The 21,214-nt window shown below is 36.8% G+C and overlaps 1 protein-coding gene across 1 annotated transcript; it reads right to left on the bottom strand.

Annotated features, from left to right (window-relative positions):
• Positions 1 to 521: 521 nt before the first annotated feature.
• On the bottom strand, positions 522 to 15,944 carry dhdds (dehydrodolichyl diphosphate synthase). The gene is made up of 9 exons (XM_038276340.1): positions 15,788 to 15,944; positions 15,458 to 15,538; positions 13,593 to 13,709; positions 13,352 to 13,494; positions 8,228 to 8,344; positions 8,032 to 8,133; positions 7,796 to 7,910; positions 5,842 to 5,949; positions 522 to 1,233 (listed from the first exon to the last, which is right to left on the bottom strand). The coding sequence occupies exons 2-9, from the start codon at positions 15,518 to 15,520 to the stop codon at positions 991 to 993; spliced, it is 1,008 nt and encodes a 335-aa protein (XP_038132268.1). The 5' UTR covers positions 15,521 to 15,538; positions 15,788 to 15,944; the 3' UTR covers positions 522 to 990.
• Between the last annotated feature and the right edge of the window lie 5,270 nt (positions 15,945 to 21,214).

Genomic DNA, 21,214 nt, shown 5'->3' with positions numbered 1-21,214 from the left:
GTGGAAACTGTAAAGATATCATACCAATCAAAATTAGATATCTACCATTCAATGAATTGTGTGCACAAAAAATTTCGTTTATATTTCGTTTATAAATAATCCATAAAGTATTTAAGTTTATTTGGATACATTCTGTGCACATTTCTTTATTCAGCACCTTAAGGTGTGAAATTGGATTTACAGTTTTGAACTTTACTAAATGAAGTTAAGCAAGAAAAGTAAAATGTTAGTTTGTCATTTGGCTCTTGGATCGAGTAATTTAGTCTGGTTATTGAAATTTGGTTAATTTTTTAAAGGTCTGATAGTGTTGTCAAGATTTCCAACTAATTTTAAAGACTAAATGTATCATTTAAGCCCTACATCGTGCTAAAAGCTCTACCTACTAAGCTCTGCAAAAAGTTATTACACAAAATATTAACCAAAACTGGATTTCTTTTTGGTAATAATATAATGGGATGACTATACCAGACAGGAAAACAGTAAAATCTTGTCAAAACCCCCCAAAAAATAAAAGAACAAACTTCTGATATATAGTTCTCAATTTATTGTTTGAGAAAGCTGGTCAAAATATAGACGTCTTTAAAAAAAACACTCGACAAACAAAATTTTCAGCAACAACAAACAGAACTGCATTAGTTACTGGAGGAAAACTGTGTTGGAAACCCTTCCTGAACACAGGCTGCGTGGCTTTCACCAATGACTTTTCAATCGACATGCACGTCACAGATAATTTGCACAATCAACTTACAAAATCTTGACCAGTTTTTTCATTTTATTTTGCAAATCTACAATCATAAATATATATCAATTAGTCTACAGCCCCATAGGGGTAAACATTGTCCTCTTGTTGTTTTATATAAATCAGCAACAAAATAAAACCATCCCCAGTCACTGTGTGCTCCCTCCTGTTCCTTAGAAGCACTTGTAGGAAAACAACTGGAAGGGTTTTAATCCTACTTCACCTTTAGGTTAGTTCTTCTGTCATTTTTTCTAGGTCGGGACAGTATCACTGCATAAGTTAGTAAAGAAAGAGTCTCTCTTGTGCTTCAGTGCTTCCAGGAAGTCCTGAACTCGTGCTTCCCGAGCTACAGTGTAGTGCTGCAGTGCCTCTTGTCTTCTTTGGGCATCGGCTGGCTTTCCGTTCCCATGATGCGGAAGTTGCTCCGCTACGCAGGCACAATCTGCCTCCAGCTGCTGGAGGACCTGTTCCTCTCGATGGAGATCTCTGGCTTTCTGCAATGCAACACAAACGGAAAAGTTTGGGATATAATAGACAGTATTTCCATAATGATCAGGTAAAAATCCCTGGGTAAGTATTAGGTTATTCAACCTCATTCTCATAGCTAGCAGCATTTATTTAAAAATTATTTATCTTTTATTCTCATTTCTCAACCAGTTAGAACGGAATAAAAACATTTCAGTACCTAAGTTTTGACTGAAAATATCTTTAAAACAGCCTTTTATTTTACAACTAAAACATATTTTGATTAGCAGACTGCCACCTCAGTAGTTCAGCACTTTATTACAGGAAAATAAGCCTGTAGCCTATTTTCCTGAATTTACTTCAGGTCGGACTTTCTAACGCGATCTCTGTGGATGTGACGTGAAGCGTAGCGTGTCCATGTTAAATGTTTCCGACCTAGCAAACAATCAAAGCGTTATATTAAACATGGATTTTGTGGATACTAAGACGCGACCGGCATCCAGCTAAAATCTTACACCAATGGAAACTCCACATAACGAGCAGAAGAGTAACGCACTTCTGTTTCGGCCAGCGATAGTAGTATCATGGTTGGCCTAGTGGTTGGAGAAGTGCACTTGTGCTCTAAGAAGGTTGCAAGTATCCGGTTCGATCCTTGCAGCCTGCACTCTGGGTCCCTGAGCAAGACCCTTAAAGGAATAGTACACCAAAAACATGATTAGCCTTCATTTTTCATTCACCCCCATGCTGAACAACACTCTGGAGTACTTTTTTGATATCTCAAATGCATCTGGAGATCTGGGAGGCTTCTTGCTGTCTGCTGACATTCAAATAATGGAGGTCCCCAGCGCCCGAGGCAGAAAAGTCCATAAAAGTCCACAAAAAACGTGTCAATATTCCTCCATACTGCTCGTCCAATGTAATCCAAGTGTCCTGAGTGGGTAGCGTCCATAATTTACTCGAAACGAAGTCATTTAGAATGTTTTTAGAGCATAAACAGTAGTGTATAGGATTTCCTGAAAGCGCGCACATGCGCGTTCACGACGCTACGGAAGCCGGCAGACCAAACCAGATGAAAGTGCGCATTCAGCGTCTGCTCTGCCGATAATGCAAGCGTAGAAGAAGAAATGTGCTGTTTACCTGTGCAAAGAAAGAAACAACGAAAGAAAATGTCTGAGGACTTCAGTGTTGAGGAAGAGCATGAGTTCTTTGCCGAGCTGAATGCGCACTTTCATTTGGTTTGGTCTGCCGCGGTTTCCGTAGACTCGTGAACGCGCTTTCAGGAAATCCTATACACTACTGTTTATGCTCTAAAAACATTCTAAATGACTTCGTTTCGAGTAAATTAGGGATGCTACCCACTCAGGACACTTGGAATACATTGGACGAGAAGTATGGAGGAATATTGACATGTTTTTTGTGGACTTTTATGGACCTTTCTGCCTCGGGCACCATAGACTTCCATTATTTGAATGTCAGCAGACAGCAAGAAGCCTCCCAGATCTCCAGATGCATTTGAGATATCAAAAAAGTACTCCAGAGTGTTGTTCAGCATGGGGGTGAGTAGAAAATGAAGGCTAATCATGTTTTGGGTGTACTATTCCTTTAACACCACACTGCTCCCTGGGCGCCAAACAATGGCAGCCCACTGCTCCGGAAGGGGATGGGTTAAATGCAGAGGTGACTTTCGCCAGTGTGAGATCAAAGTTCAATTATTATCATTAGAAAACTCCACAATGCCTCTTTAATTCAGTAATTAATCACAAATAGATCAATTACACACAGAAAAGTGTTTAGGATTTTAAGAGAACTTTCCACATATAGATTATGGAAACACTCTCTTTCTTATATTTAAAATATTACATCAGCTCACTGAAAAATATTTAACACAGAAATAGGTGCCTAATGATATTTATGTTTATACCAGCCTAGAAGCTGCCCATTCTAAAAGGTAGTTTTAGTCAGACAAAGGGTCCTCATCAAAACATGTAATCCATTTCATGTGCCTAAATGTCATAGTTTGAGCTGAATAACAGCTTTCCATCAAAGATGGATTTGCTACATATTCACAGTCGGTGTTGGGGATGATGACAGTCTTCATGTACAAACTAAAAAAAAAAAATGTAAAAATAAACTGCAGAAATGTCCGGTGCAAATGAAATATCCTGCCGTTTAAGACATTTTGTTTGATGCCATAAACAACTAATTTGTAATAACCGATCTGTATAAAAATGGTCAAGAAGGAACTTAAAAAAAATTAATAAATAAAAAAGGAATGGAAGCACAACAAAAATCTGGTTTCTTGTATAGACCGGGGGTCCATGCAGAGCCCTGTGTGAATGTCACTGTGTAATTAAATGAGCCATTTGATCAGTGTTATTCAATAGTTACTAGTGGCAACTGCAGGGTAGAGAGCAAAAAGGCATGTTTAACGTGATGTGTTGGTGAGTGAGGAGTCAGATAAACATGTTTGGTAGCTACAGCAGCGGCGTGAAAAAAATCTCTAAGTATTAAAAATGGTAACAGAGTCTGTGATATGGATCATTTAACAATTATGCTACCAAAGATGGTAAAAATTTTAGCATTTTGTGCCAAACTTAATATCTCAGCTTTACAGATACATTTACAGAGTTAATTATGTTTAAACACCTGCAGGGGAATTCAAACAATTGGAGCTAATTACCAGGGACAACAATAGTCAACAGCTGTAATTACTGAATTAAAAAAAATAAATAAAAGCCAAAAATCTGGATAATCTTCCCACCAAATTGCTCAGCAACATAATCTTATATTATATTTAGACATTTTCTGATTGCTTAATAGAAATATGGACTCTTTATGGTTTCAGACTATGGCATCAAACCACATCCATTTCTTGCTCTTATCAAATTTATAATTAATTAATATGGCCCCACTAATGATTTTTAATATATATTTTATCTTATATATACTATGAAATGCAGGTTATACATATTTCTGTTTCTGTACTACAGTGCACTCAGCTACATTCTGATGAAGAGGAATGGTGAGGGTCCAGCAAGAGCACTGAACATTAATCCAAGATCAATGCTCTAGGGCAGGGGTCACCAACGCGGTGCCCACGGGGGCCCTCAAGGACCACATGGAATGGCCTCAGAATCTTCTTAAAATAGAACAACACGCCAGCGGGCTAAGTTTGATATTTTATTCTTTTGTTATCATTTATAGAGAATTTCAAAATGACAATGTCAAATTCTGACCCTTGCAATTCACAGGTCAGTATTGGTAGCCTTTCCTATGACTCAGTACGCTTAAAGTGTCCTTCAGCCTTAAAATGGTCGGTCACCCCCGCTCTAGGGAGTCGGACTGGCTGATAAACCAGTCACGTTTTAGGTCAGGGAACATTGGTATCCCTGAAAACACCTTTTTCTATTTCTTACATTTTTGAAAGTTCTCCAGCAGAGCAGCATCCATTGTGCAGCATTGCACTCAGGTGTCACATCGAATTAAAAATGTTTACACCTTCCAAAGAGGAAGTCAATGTGTAAAATCACCCTGTGGATCACTGAGGAAGCGGATGTGATGCTGAGAAATCGTTTAAAAGTTTATGGTTCATCAGTTTGAACACTGATTACACTGATATACTGTATACTTCTGATGATGACATCCATCTATGATGGTTTTAAATGAAGGGAAACTGAAAAGCTAAGATAACCTATACTGGCTTCGGTTCTCCACCTGTTCATCTTAGTTTCCCCCTTCCTCCAGAATGTACCTAAGTCTGGATAAGGGTTGGCATGAGGGACCCCAAGGTTCCCATGGATCAAAAACATTGCATTTAAAGTAGCATGCAGAAGTTTCAGGCCTAGTTTTATATGCACACAAACTTGATAAATCAGAGCCCTGGATCTTATGAAGAAGTTTGGAAAACAGATTTACATTAGTTTAGCAGAAATATGTTTTCCACACAGAACTTTATTAATAGATGAGATGATTATTATTTCATAGCGGAATAATAAATAAACACCTACTAAGAATCTCCAGCTTCTATCAAATATTATTACTCTGAACCTAGATATATAGCTCAGGGAGATACCACAGAGATATGGCCTTGTTGTTGCGATTGGCTGCACACACTATTATAGCGGCCTCTGTCTTCATCAATGCAGTTTAAATGTGGATAATCCCTGATTAATTGATCAGCTGACTGGCAAGACACACAGAAGCAACCAGAATGCGAGTCTTGGAGACAGCTGGGATTTTGATTTAGACCTGATCATTAGAAGTGTCTGCTGTTCCAGCAGCAAGCTGAAGAACATTCAGCCTTCCAACCGAAAAAGGGGCGAGTTGGTTTAAAAAACAATGATCCTGATGCTGTGGTGCATGTCTAAAGCAGTTATGGAAATGGTAAAGGGAAACATCAGAGTGCAATGTGACAGATGTTGCCCCACGTTCATCTGCTGTTTGATCAAACGTTCTGAGATACTACATCAACATCACCTCAAGGAGAGAAACAAACGTTTTGGTACAGATAAGAAATGAAACACTTTTTAATTGTTTTAAAAACTCTTCAATCTTCCAAAACATCTTTCTTTTGTTTCTTTTGCCGTTTCTCATTTCTCATCAGGTCAAAAACAAAATGGGTCAACATAGGAAATTACCTGGATGGATTTATGATTCAACTGATACTGGATAATAGCTTCACACAGGTTCCAAAAGGAGTATTCAGGCCACAGAACCGACTGAAACACTAGGCAGGAATGGGATGTCTGGACAAAAGGAAAGAAAAAAAAAAAAAAAGGTTCATCAGTTTATCCTTTCTCATCTTCAAATACAAGATTATCAAGTTTCAAACAGAAGTCAGACAACTCAGTTTACATGCAGACAGTATAAGTTTAAAATACAGTTCCAATGTACATCAAATGTCATAAAAACTAAAATTGGTTGCAACATTTTGACATGATGGCTGATTTTCTCTGATCAATGCAGGTTCATATGGTCTCCCTGATAACCCACTTTTTGAAGCAATCAAGCTTTAACCCCATTTATAACTATCTGTTTTAACTCTAGCACCCAGTTTCAGTCATCTGACTTCCCATTACCGGTACTCTCAGAAAAAAATACATTTTTAATATCAATCCAGGAACCTAAAGGCTGAATTCTATTTTAGAATACACTAGATCAACTGTTTGGACAAAGGAACGTGAAAGAAAATGAAGAGTCAAAATAAGGTTTTAAATCCTAAGAGCTTTGTACCAACTGGGAGGGGGCTGCTGGTAGCATGAGGCTCTTTTGGATGATAAGAATTTTTACAAATATTGTTTAAGAAAAGGCCTAATTGCTAAGCTTTACAGAAATTTCCTATCGATGAGAAAGAGATGAAGACTTAAAAGACAGTGATGGGAAAAGGAGCCAAGCCTTTAATTTTAAAGATGACGCTAAAGCAACATGTCCTTTCCTACAAACTTCTTACTTTGGCCAGAGGAATCTAATCGGATGTTTTATTACTCCAAAGCAAAAACTGAGGTTAGGTGGTACAGAGTTCTCTCACTGAATGGAGTGGGAACGGTCTCTGCTTTTATGTCTTCTGGTCCTGTCTGAGGTTGAAGATGTTTTAGAAAGATGTTGAGTAATTTAAGCAATAAACTTTTCCTTTATCTCTTTGTACCTCAGATAATTCCCTGAAGGACTCGGTACAAGTGACACATACATACTGCAGATTTTTATGATTGCAAGCAAGGAGGCAATCACCAAATGTTAGCTCCAGTCAAGCTCCCTGCCAAAGCTCTTCACAAAGATCCTAAATCACCAAATGGAGACATCTGACTTTTTCCACCATGTCTCCAGAAGGAGAAAGGATGGAGACTCTGACAAGACTGGGATCATCACTCAAAGACTCAAAATATTCACGTTTTGTGGATCAAATCTATCAGCTTTACAGAGGGGTTAGTATCTCGCTCCTGGGTTCTTTTGTTGTGATGCAAGTCACAATACTGATGTAATGTAAGGTGAACCTTTACCCGTTTGTTCCTGGTTAAAAACTAAAAATAAAGTTAAAAGAAAAAGAAAATTGTTGTTGAACAGATCAAATTAAGCCTCTGGAAAAACCTTTTCAAAACCACTATACATTTATAGATTAAACCTGGAAACCACCTGAGGTTTTTACCAACAGGTATAAAGAACAATACCATTTACAGGAGTAAATGTATATAGATATGAGAGGAGATTGAACTTTTATTGTAAAGAAAACAGGAAGTTCACAATAAATCAAACTTGTACATCAACCCTATTCATTTTTTTTAATACCTTGAAGTTATATATTAACTTATAATGTTTTAAAGGTGTCTTTAAAAGTCCTAAATCAAAGCTAATATTTACATCAATGATGACTTCTTAGCAGCACTGCAGGCCGTGGGACTGTTCCAGTTTGTTAAAAAGCCTTTTTCCGTTTTATGTTTGGTTTTAATTAAAAGAACCTGAAATACATGCCTAAATTCAATAGTTATTTTTCAATGCAGGAGCAGTAATATAAAAAGGATATTTCCCGCACATTTATCATGTTCTTTTCACTCTTTTCCAAACCCCCAATGGATAATAATCAGTATTGCTCCATACCTGCCAAAGCAGGAAGTCGCTGAGGCGCACCTCTCCTGAGGTACGGATGAGCAAATCAGGATTGGGAGAGTTATTGCTGTACAGGCACTCGCTTAGCAACGTCTCAGAAACGTCACTGAGTATGACAGAAAGACAAGCAGCTTGTTAAAGCCCCAGCTCCCCGGATTATCTTCCCAATGCTATTTAACATGCAGTATTGACAAGATTAACCCGCAAGTGTCCTGTGAATTGCTGACCTTGCTTTGATCAGTCCCTGCTCCACTCCCCAGGCCATCTCCCTCACAGCGTTGGTGATTTCATATCTTGATGTGTAGGCAAAACACACGTTGAGAAAGCATCTGCAAAACAAACATTTTGTTTTGTTTAGTCTCTATTTAGGTTTAGATGAAGTTATTTAATAATGCATAAAGAAGCATAAATAAATGAACATACTTATTGTGGTTCTTTGTCATGATCACAGCTTTGGCAATAACCTGTTGAAGGTCCAACGGCAACATATTCAAGTCCCCCAGCACTCGGATACAAACGCCGTGTTTTTCCAGATTTTCCCTATAAGATAGAACAGAGATGCATTCATATGAGGGAGGGATTTTAAAAAAATGAAGCAGAAAAATAACATTAGAGGACAAAACAACTTAATTTATTCAGGTTGGATGAGACATTTTCCACAGTCACTAAAACTTTTCTAATAATATGATAGTAAACTAAAGCAGGAGACTAGATAGACTAGGTGGTCAATCCATATAATAGATCATTGCACTTTTATAAATAAATATTTATATGTGTGAGTTGTCCTTTCATAGCTCAGTGTGACATTAGTTTATCCCTGTTTTTCGATGTCTATTATAATTGATATATGAGCTCTCTGTGAGAGACCACCGGGTGCAAAAATTTAGTTTCATTTATTTTCATTGTTTGTTGTGATACATTTTTGATGTGATTATTTTTACAATCATGTTTCAAAGCAAAAAGCTTAAATGTTGTTGCCCTTTAAATTAAGGTCACCTCCCAGAGGGAATGGTTGAAAACAAAACTTGTTCAAAGTAATAAATGGCATCTATTATTTTCATTATGCAACTAAGGGAGAAAAAACAGCCCCGAGTAGATCTATTAATGACACTGGGTTAAAACAATGTCCGTCTGCTGACTGCACCTGGTGCAAAAATTATTTTTAGGCCTAAAAAGGAATAAGAAAACACAAACACTCTCTGAATGTCGTTTCTTTCCACATCCATTTACTGGTTCCCTTATAGAGGGGTCGCTTTGTAATCTGAAGATGCATTTACTAAAACAATAGTTCGAAAATAATTCTACACGCCTTGTTTTGCTTTCAGTTTTGTGTATCTTAATCTATGTTTAAGAGTCTTTATTTTATTATGTTTTTTTTGTGGTAATTTTTATTGACTGTGGCACTTTGAGATTTGTTTCAAATGTAAAGTGAATAACAAATACAATCTATAATGTTTATTATTTTAAACCAAAGTAGATTTGCTGTATTTAAATGCATGACACTTAAAATTTACATTTCAGTTAATATAACAGCCAGTGACTGAGAAACAAGCTGGTGAGTGATTTTCAGCATGGAAGGCTGATATGAGGAACAAACACACTTCAGTATGGATGTAGTTTCTAAGCAAACAGAACTTAAGGTTTGCTAATATCAGAATCTGAACTAGGGCTGAAACAATTAATCATGATTAATCGATTATTGAAATAATCATCAACTAATTTAGTTATCAATTAATTGTTAACTACAGAGTATAGAGACTCTAAAACATGCCTTTAGCTGATAGAGCGGCCAAATTAGAGCAGAAATTATATAAAAAAAATATCCAATTATAAATCGAAAAAAATTATCGACAGATTAATCAATTTGCTAAATAATCGTTAGTTGTAACCGTAATCTGAGCGGTCCTTAAATTCAAGTCAGACTTGCAAAAATATGCAAGACGTTACCTCAAAAAAAAAACACTATTTCGTACGACATGTTGAGGCAAGTCAGGCCAATACAGCAAAACCTGATACAGCAGGAAGGCTGAAAAGACCACAGCTGATTTAAAGTTTTAGAACAGAAACAGGCTGGAATGTTGGCAGTCTGGAAAAACCGAAGTTAGGGGAAAGATTGACGTTATCTAGCAAATATATTCCAGGTTCCACCTAAAACCCAACTACACTGATCTCTAATATAAAACACTTAAATCCTGCTTTAAAGTGACCGCTCTGTCACTTAGTCGGCTTTTCAGTTATTTGCTGAAAAGTTAGAAACATTTTCCAGATGCTGTTTCTCAAATATATATATGCATCATTGTAATTATCATTACACAACATAAATTAGGTTGAAAATTTGTTTGTTGATTTTATGTCAAGAACCAAAATGTGCCTGTGAGGATTACCGTATTTTCACGACCATAAGGCGCACATAAACGTCTTTTTTTCCCCTCAAAATGAGCGGTGCGCCCTTTGGTGCGGTGCGCCCTATGTGTGTTGCAACTGCGACTTTTGAGACCACCTCATTGAGGAGATGATGAAAGAGTGGCTGAGGGAGGTGAATGTAAGGAGACCAGGTGGGTTTTTTTCCACTCATCACCATCGCTGTTAATCTGACTCCATGCGTGCCCATCTCACAGCTGATGTGAAAAACATGGTGAAACAAATTAATGCTGTGCTCGCTGTGAACCGGACCCAGCAGGTGCAGCAGAAGCCAACGGTTGACGAGCGTATAGACGCAGCAAAAGGTCCCGCAGCGTGTTTTGAGCAGCAGGCGCAGCGCGTCGCCAACGCGCTGCTGCTGCTCGAGATGGAAAAATTTAAGTTTTGCTGCTGGACGCGCCGCATCAACGAATCAGAGAAGCTGATCTGGGAGCTGGCTGTGAGACGACACATCGCTCTGATGACATATGATATTAAGGCAAATGAAAAAGGCTGGATGGATGAGGAGATGATGAAAGCGTGGCTGAGGGAGGTGTATGTGAGGAGACCAGGTGGTTTTTTCCACGCATCACCATCGCTGCGTGCCCATCTCACAGCTGATGTGAAAAACATGGTGAAAAAAAATAAACGCTGTGTTCGCCGTTATCCCGGGGGGTCTGACAAAGGAACTTCCACCGCTCGACATCGGTGTGAAGCGGCCGTTCAAAGTAAGGCTGCGAGCGGCGTGGGAGCGATGGATGACAGACGGAGACCACAGTTTCACGAAAAGTGGAAGGCAGCGCCGGGCAAGTTACGCCACAGTTAGCGGATGGATTGTAGATGCTTGGACTAAAGTGTCTGCTGGCTCTGTTGTTCAAGCTTTCGCAAAAGCCGGCGTTATTTCTGAGGAGCTGCGCTGCACGGAAAGTGACTCTGACAGCGAAGAAGGGGAAATTGGCATGTCTGATTTAGCGCAGCTGTTTAATTCAGAAACAGAGGATGATGACTTTGATGGGTTTGATTAATACTTTGTAATAAATACATGAATAAAGCACAATCATACTCAGTTTTGCTCCCGCTCTATTTTTCTACCTGAAAGCTTAATTCAACAGCAGCCTCTGGGCCGGGTCTCCTCCTCTTCAGCGCGGTGGCTGGCAGGTGTTTTTTCATCTAAATAATCTAAATCTTGCAGCTATATTTGCTGTGATCAGTGGGAATAAAGTAGTTTTAATATGTTTTTAAGTGAGAAAGTCCACCTGAAAACTTCATAATTGCAGTCAGTTCATCCAGATTATCTATTTCTGTCGGAGGCGCTCAGACCCCCACATACCAGCGGTGCACCGACAGTAGAAATCCCTTCATCAGCAGCCTCTGGGCCGGGCAGCCTCCGGGTTCACCGCGGCGGCTGGCAGGTGTTTTTCATCTAAATAATTTAAACTGCAGGCACCAGGATACCGGTAATAAAAGCGAACATATTCCGTCGGCAGGTTTCAGGATTTTAAGTTAATTTAGGAGTGATCACAGCGCTGTGTCATCTGCGATGTGTCTGTCTCACGGCCAGCTCCCAGGTTTGATTAATACTTTGTAATAAATACATGAATAAAGCACAGTCATACTCAGTTTTGCCCCCGCTGTATTTTTAAATACGCAGTAGAGCTATTTAAAGGTAGTAGAGGACATTTACCTGTATATAAAAAACGCGCCCTATAGTCCGGTGCGCCTTATGTGTGTGTTAAATACAGAAATGGCACACATAACTGAGACTGCGCCTTTTAGTACGGTGCGCCTTATGGTCGTGAAAATACGGTATGTTTTTAATTTGCGATTTATATGGAGAACAAATATTTTAACAAATAATTCTTGTGCTTTTCTCATCTTTTTCTTTATGTCTAATAAAACATTAAACGTAACAGAGAGTGGTGACTTAAAGGTAAAGTTCTATTTCCCAGTGGGGTCATCAAAATAAGTAGTCCTCCTAATTGTCAATCATTCTGGTGATATGTTTGTATAAGGCCGTCCTACGTGCTTGTCCCCATTTCACTTACCTGTGGTGAGTGTGCCAGTGGAAAAATGCAAATCTTCTTTTGGAAAGTAAGCTTGTACGAGCGATGCAAACAGCAACTTTTAAATGGAGCGTGCACGAGGAAAAATGGGCCCGTGCTCTCACATGGGTTTAATAGGTGTTCCCTCACGAGAGAGAGTATAGGGTTGTGTATGTGCATTTATTTATTTATTTTTTTTTTTCATAAGTATACAGGACGGGATTTCTTAAAAATTTGCGAAAATCCTCCACTATACTTTTAACTTAATCACATTCATTTTCTACTGAAACTATGCTGATTAAGGAAAACATTGTTTAATGAGTAAAAAAAAAACAAAAAAAAAAACTATTTCATAGAATCTGGGGTACTGCTATGTTGTGGAAATAGGACCCAGTGCCTCTCCCCTCTCTAGTAACTCACTTTCCTTTCTAAATATTTTAAAAAATAAACAAAATTAAGGCAACTAAATCTTAAAAATAATAATAAGAAGAAAAAGGAACCTACAAAAATACTTAAATATCTTGGATCATTCGATGCAATTATAAATTAAAGAGTCCCTAACAAAATAAAATTATAAAGAAGAACTTATGTCAACAAGAATTGTAAAGACGGATATCAAGGTTCGCTTTCTGAAAAGAGTAAAACTAGAAATAAAAAAAGGATCTTGTGTGCCATCTGCATTGAATCACAGCCACACAAATTGTTAAGCCCACATTCTGGCATTTTGCAATAGCACAAGAGTCGGTATGTTTGTGAACGACAGCAGCAGCTCCCACGTTCAGTCAAGCCGTATTTGTCCTGGTCATCCTGACATCGCGCCACAGTTTATCTAACGCTCACAGCAGGAGAGAGTATCTGGCTTCACCAGAGAAACATTTTCATCCAAACCGCCCATTTCTGCTATTTCAACTTGAAAAGCATTCAGTTAGCATTTGAAGGTATTTAAGGAGAAAATCAGTACACTGGATGACCGCAAAATGAAACAAAAAGAGAAATCTCAGCTGACCTTATGAATTTTAAGGAAGTTATTAGTCACATGATGTACAAGACGTCTGTGTCATAAACAGCAGAGTGGAAATGTTTAGTTTTTTTAATTTCCTCTCACCGTTCTTCCAGCAGCTTCTCAAACTTCTGCCTGGCCAGCTCCATCAGCCCATCCACCTCCTCTTTAGAGCGCTTGAAGTTCTCAATGCTGAAGGCATAAACGGTCACTTCTGGGATGTTAAGGTGCTTGCACCAACGTAAGGTCTGATTCAGAAAACAGCACAGGCCAAAATTTATAGCATTTAAGACCAACCTTAGAGATTTTGTACAACACTTTTTTGGATCAAGTCACAATAACTGACCTCTGCCAGCTTGTTGAATCCCTGCATATGGCCATCTTGACGTTCCATGTTTTTCTTGCGTGCAAAACGTCTATTGCCGTCCATGATGAAGGCCACGTGTTTAGGCATGGGTCCTGCCTGGTTAGGGAAAAAAAAAAAAAAAAAAGCAGGAGAGTCAAATTTATATTTTGTATTTTTGATTGTTTTATACTCCTCCTTCTGGGGAAGAAAATGAGCCATTTCATGAGGGGAACATTTCAAATGGACAATGAGTCTATTTGTTGCTGCCTTTTAATTTTTTATTTCAGTTAACAGGTCCAAACTGGGAGCAGAACCAAAATTGATTAAAATTCAATACAAACTCTTCTAAAATAATATATATTAATTCATGAAGATTTAATATGGGGAAGTGTTGGCCTAGTGGGTTAGAGCAGTGAGCTTGTGCTCTGAGAAGGTTGCCCACAGCCTGCGCTCTGGGTTCCTGAGCAAGAACCTGAACCCCTGATTTCTCCCCAGGGGCCGCACAATGGCAGCCCACTGCTCCCCAAGGGGATGGGTCAAAATGCAGAGATTGAATTTCCCCATTGTGTGACAATAAAGGGTTTTACATACAAGATTCATAAGCACAAAGATTTAAATTAACTTTATGTAAAACAAAGGAGGTTATGAGAAGCAAATGGCAGCAGATAGACACAAAATTGGAGAATAAACTGGCAAAAATACAAACTGAAAGAATTACAAAAGAAAAAAAAAAGGTCATCTTTAAAATGTAATAAATTTCAGCAAAAGGAACATTCTAGATTTTGAAATGCTTTTACTACCAGACGGAGACATCTGGATGAAACATTTTAGGCTTAACTCCAATAGAAATCCCAGGAAGGTCTTTATAGAAACGGTTAAATCTGAAGCCCCTATCCATGCACTCATAGAAAGTATCTCTTTGCTTGCTTTATAAAGAGAAAAAAAAGGTAAAGAGGTCAATGCTAACAAAAAGAAGGATTTATTTTTCACTTTTAGCCCAGGGCAAAATTTCAAACATATTAACCCATCATTACACACAAGGTTCAAAAGGTCCTTGGGGAGAAGGCTTGCACTAAGAATCACTGCAGTAATAGTTAAACTAGACACGATTGCACAGGACTGCAATATGTGCAAAGGTATGTGAGCCAAATAAACAAAGTCATTGAGTTATTTTGACATTTCAAGAAAAAAAAACATCTGGAAAAAAAAAGTTACATTTCATTTTAAATTTTGAGTTTTCCTGTTAATCAAACTCATGAAAAGACTGTTTTAACCATACCTTTAGACATGAATTATTACATTAAATTGACAGATTGCTTATCTGAATTATTTATGTCACGTTCTTAGCTTTAACAACCTGATTATTACCATTTTTTAACCAAACTTCTTTCAGTCAAGGGTCACAAGTATCTGCTGCCATGTTATGGATTAGTGACTGAAAACCACAAACCAGTGGTTTGAATTCCTATCTTTTCCTTGGACTAACAGAAGCACACTATGTGTAAAAACAAATATACCATTGTAAGGATACCAGAAGATTATAGATTGATCCTTCTTAGGGTCTCTAACTTGCAGCCATGATGTTGCTCACATGTTTAGGAGCTTTGAATCAGCTATAGCATGTTCATAAATAGGAGAGGATTGTTAACTGAAATGTCTGCAACTTTATACGAAGTTCATTAAGCCTAAAAAGACATGGAAGTTCTTTCAAATTAACATTTTATCCTGATATGTATCCATACAACAAAATATAACATAGCTTATCCAGAAGCATTTCAGCATTATACTGAAGGATCATGTCAAATCAGATAAACTTATTGCATTTACTCGTAAATATAAAAATGATAAAATATAAGCACACGTACCGTTAGGATATTTGCAGAAATCCTTTCAAGCAGGTTTAATTCACCTTCTCGTATCCACGACATTTTCAGCTTTCAAACGATCTGAAATTTAAAATATAAAAAACGTTTTTCCACAATTGATAAATAAACAAATAACCCCCAAAGTTAAGCTAAAAATACGCTGGTTCAGAGGCTGATATGTGCCCATATTTACTGGGATATTATATTTCATTTGGAGACACTGATTTGATTTCACACCGTAACTGCCAGTGAGGACGTGCAATGATTTCTCTGCACGGAGGCTAATAAAAAGACCCAAACCGAGACAGAGAAGCTTCAGGAAGGACTCACCGCCGGAGGAAACACCGTCTTTCATTCAAAACTCCCAATAACAAGATGTTCTTCAGTCAAACCTGCGGCTGTTTTATCACATTTCTCTACCCGGAGCCTCCAACTCACAGCTTCTTACGATGACGACCACTTCCGGACTGAAGTTCAATGACGACTTCCTGTCACGCGGTAGGAGATTTTCAAAATACGAGCATCTTTTTCTTCTTCTTTCTGTTTTTTTAATGGCGGATGGCAACCAACCTAAGGTGAATTTACCGCCACCTACCAGACTGGAGTGTGGTTATCAATGATGTCAAAGGGATGTTATGAACTCAGTGAAATCCTTTAACATCAACATTTCCACCCAGTAGCGTTATTGGATTCCAGGACAAGACCTTATTACCTTTGTAACATTAAAACAATATGGATATTTTGATAGCAAAAATTAATGTCAATGTAATAACAGGAAACGCAAACCTGCCCGAATATTTTAAGAAAAATAACAAAAGTGCTTCTTTAAGAAATTCATGAAAAACACTCTGAGAGTGAAAGAAACACATTTCTTCACATTTTTTGGTACAACATATCCTTAGAGGCATTAATGCTGATACTGGCACTTCCATTTTTTAGTTTATAAACCTAAATATAATTGTTAACTAGGCTTATTAACTTTTTTACTTTACCTTTTAACTTTTTAATTAACTATTTACCTTTTTCTCTTGGCTTTTTTTCATTCCAACTTAATTTGCAGTAGGTAATATATCATTTAAGGACTCATCTAATTGGTCAAATGCCAAAATAAGATGTACAGCCATATAGCAGTATCTTTGTTGAATGGCTGGATATAGATCTTGTGCTTCTAGAACTCACTGAAGTGATCTAAAATGGTAACTTGCCCTATAAAGGGTACATGCCTCAATGGTATGCACAAATCTGCATATTATCTATCAATCAATATACAAACTCACATATAAATTAGTGTGTGAGTATATGCACATGCATACACACACTTATATTGTTACTTTAAATACGATTAAATAATCCAGTGTTTTTAAAAAAATCGAATTAACTGATTTCTAGCAGAATTAGATTTACTTCCTAAAAGGTTTATCATTGAAAATCCAATTTTGTCTATTTAGTGTTGACTTTAAGTGCTGACTTTTCTGTGAATATTTATCACATTCTAATAATACATGTTCCACTGTTTCCATCTGATTACAGCGATTACAAGTCGGTGTGTCGAGTTTCCCTACTTTGAAAATAGAACTATTAAGTCCAGTATGACTAATTCTAAGTCGAGATATGACTACTTCTTCTTTCCACCTTTCATTTGTATAACTATTCCCCCCCACAGTCTTTTGAATTTTATATAGATCTCTACCAGTGTCATGATTATCCCAATGTTCCTGCCAAACCTTACAGATTTTATTCTGAATTATAGATTTAGCCTCAATTTTGCTTAAAGGAATACTTAAGTTAATAATCTCTGATTTAAGGCCTCCCGCTTATTCAAATAAAAATAAAGAATAAAAACTAAAATAAAACAAAGGGTTGATGAAAAATAGTGTGCTTGTAAAGCTCAGATATTTCAAAAAGTAAACACAAATTATTCTTTAACAATTTCCTTTACTTCAATCCTCTTTTTTTAAGACATGGAAAATGAAATCTTTAAAATCCTTCTGCTAGTCTATAAATCACTGAATGGATCAGCATCTCAATAAATAACAGATTTGTTGTCAGTGGATCAACCTCCCAGACCTATCAGACCTTTTAGTCCCTAGACTCTGTACACTCAGGACTGTAACCAAACATGGAGAAGCAGCATTTAGTTCCTATGCTCCACTGATCTGGAACAAACTCCCAGAAGACTGGAAAATTGCTGAAAGCCTGAGTTCCTTTAAGTCAAAGTTAAAAACCCATTTGTTTAGAACCAACTTTGACTGTTGAAGTTAAACTGTTAGCTAAGGTACTACTATGTCTAAGGTTATGTTCAAACTGTTTTATTTCTTTTAATACCTGCTTTTACCATATTTATCTTTGTTTGCCTTTTCTCTGCTTTTATTTTTCTTCCATTTATTGTCTAATTCATGTAAAGTACTTTGAATTGTCCTTGTACTCAATTGAGCTTTACAAATAGACTTCCCTTGCACCTGATGCAATACCGCTTTTTCTGCTTCTTCAGTCATTTAAGTTGTAAACAGCTCTAGTTATTAAACATTTACAACCCCTTCTCTATCCCAAATTCTTTTTTAACAGAATAGAAATGATTAGAAATATCACCAAAATAAGTTCCAGTTCTCTATCATCTTCAGTAAATCATCCATGCAAAAATAAAGGTGGCATGTCAGATAATTTACCTAATCTGAGCAAAATCTTGTTTTGTTCATGAAAATGTAAAAAAAAAATACAATTGGTAAAATGCAATTCAATGTACAAATTGATTCAGCATTTTTCTTCCAACATGAAATCTAGACTTTGGAATTTAAACATTTACACATTATCTTTATTTTTGGATGTCCTCAATACTTTTTTTTTTTTTTTTTACCAATATGAATGTCAATGTATTGCAAGAATTGTATCATTACTGTAAGGGCATTTCTGTAATCTGCGTGTGATCAGTTTAGTGCAGAATGAACCTGTTAGTGTATACTGGTTGACCAGCAGGTGGCAGTATAACACGGTGGGCTCACAATAATTGGTTTAAATGGAGGGACGCTCTCCACACACAACACGTGCAACAAAAAACAGGTTTTACTAACTTTGGTGCATAAATAGTTTAAATTCCTTAACAGTTTACAAACAAAATATATTAAAGAACGTGTATTTTATGGCATCAATGTCATGGAATATAAAACTAAGTTCTTTTTGTCATATGATAGTAAGGTTGTATAATATGATTTCATGACGATGATTATTCAGAGTAATAAAAAAAACTAAATTTGATGAGCAGAATTTATTATCTGATAACTCTGACTTTTGCATTTTGGACACATTTCTTATGACATATCATCTCGTGTTTACATAAACAAATATATGCTGACTTATTTGCTTCATAAAAGCATTGCAAAAATCATCACAAACCAATAAGAATCCCTCCCAGAATTATAACTTAAATGGAACATTCTGTTCCAAAATGTACTTTTAGGTTTAATGAAATGCAAAATCTGAGTGGTATGAAACTGAATATATGTGTTAAGGGCTTTGTCTATTTGAGTAGACATTTTGATTATTTTAAAGACAGAAGTATATTTATTTTTCTTTAATTTCTTAATGTTTTTTTGTGGTACTTAAAAAAGTCTGACTCAATAACTTGAGATGCAGAATGTGATCTTCAGTTCTGAAAAACATCTTCTAAGGCAGTCCAACCATGGACTTTCTGGATCTAGGTGTGTCATCTGAGGCCTTTATTTTCATTTTGGAGTCCAGAACTCTTCTAATAATTTCCATCCAGTTGCTAAAGGGGTCAGCTCCTTTGTGGCCCGTTCTCTGATGCCCACTTAAACATCTACAAGATGGAGTGTGTTACAAAGCTTTTGTTTACCAACCTTTACTGGATCCCAACACATCTTCTCAACATAAGTGGCATACCAGAGCTGTTTTCGTTCACTGTGGCATTTTTCCTGTTAAATGTCAGCTTTATAATAATGAGTGGAGTCAGACAGTTAATTTAGGTTTCACCATTCATACAAAGTCTGATTGAAAAAAATGATGAGCAGGGAATCATTGAAAGACAAAAAGAAAATAACTCAGAAATATAAAAACATTACAGAGAGCAGAATAAAAAATAAATGTATTAAATAGATGTGGTCTAAAACTGGTCTTTGGCTCCAGGTTGAAAAGTTACTCAAACCACTTATCGCTTTATAGGCCAACATTTTAATTTCAATATATGATCTCTGACCAACAGGGATTAAAGAATGATTAAAGAACTGGAGGATGTGATATATAGGTATTTTGTGAAACGTGTATAATTAGCTGTTTAGTTTTTAAAGTATATCACCTTCTGAATATCATATCAAGTTTTTCAAAACTTAAAAAAAACAGAGGGCCCCTCTGGTTTTGAGACAAATTTCTGCAAATTTAATTTGACTGCAACAGTTTTGTTTCTGTTTTTATTCAAGCTGCATGTACTTTTAATTTAAATTTCACATATTCATTTTTCCATTTTGATTCTGATTTAAATGAAAAGTTGCAACTAAAAAGTGAAGACATGACAAAAGTAAATAAAAAAAGAAAGAAAAAAATGATATAGTCTTTAATTTCATACACAGATCTGACTATTTATATCTTGTACATGATATGCATAGTTAGATCTTAATTCATTTAAATTCTGTTAATGTTTTATAATGGTTGTTTATTTAAGGTGGAAAAGGCTTGAGAACTAAAAGATAGATAGATAGACAGACAGACTTTATTGTCCCAAAGGAAATTTGATACAGACTCTTGCTGCTATATAGTCCAAACTGTGTCACACTGCATTCACACATAAAAACACTGCTTTGGAAATTCCATTATAAGACAATAAATAAATACATAAGGAGGTATGTTACATTACATTCACAATACAAAAATAATAATAATAAAAAATAAATAAATAAATGTATGTATAAAAACCCTTCTTTAAAAAAAATGTCATAAGAGATAATGAATACTGTACGTAAAAAACATGTAGCTTTAGTTTAAATTTTGAATACCATTGCCTATTCTACAATTTACTGCTTGATTTTGTTTATTGCTTTAATGGAGATAAAAGTCAGAATTCTATCTCCATTAAAAGTCAGAATTGTGAGAAAAAAGTCAGAATTCTGAGATTTAAGTCAGAATTCTCAGATTAAAGTCAGAATTTTGAGATTCAAGTCAGAATTGTGAGAAAAAAAAGTCAGAATTCTGAGATTACAGTCAGGATTCTGACTTTTCTCCCATATTAAACTGAAATAATATTTAAAAATCAGTTAACTTTTTTTTCAGTGACCCTAATCCTCTTTCGTAGGCAAGTAGAGTTTGTTAGTTTGTGAGTTTTATTCCTCTCAGCGCAACCTGGCTGTAATTAGCATACCTGCGCTGCAGTTCCTCTTTCAGCCTCTGGGGTGTGACAGTAGGTTTATCATCAATTCGCTTGCACTTTTTTTAATGGCACTGAAGAAGTTTTAGATGTTTGGGGGGGGGGGGTGAGGGGCTGGCCTTTTTTGTTCTGCTGGAGAATCCTGCTCCAACAGTGAGAGGGGCGATAAATCACTGTGCCGTGGGCCAATGGGCCGAATCACAGCACGGAGGAGTTGACTCCGCGCTCTGGAAGAAAAGCCGTTAGAAAGAAGAAGTTTACCTTCCTCCAGCCCGACCGTTAGCAGCAGCGGCTCCAGGGTCAACAGGCAAACCAGTGTTTGCCAGCAGTTAGCAGCGTTAGCCGAAACTCCTGTGCGGGTTTGGGTGGGTGGTGGGGGGGTTACA

This window comes from Cyprinodon tularosa, unplaced genomic scaffold (genome assembly GCF_016077235.1).
Source record: "Cyprinodon tularosa strain WSP-4 unplaced genomic scaffold, ASM1607723v1 ctg124, whole genome shotgun sequence".
NCBI lineage: Eukaryota > Metazoa > Chordata > Actinopteri > Cyprinodontiformes > Cyprinodontidae > Cyprinodon > Cyprinodon tularosa.
Note: the sequence above shows the minus strand (reverse complement) of the source record. Positions and strands in the feature narration are given on the sequence as shown.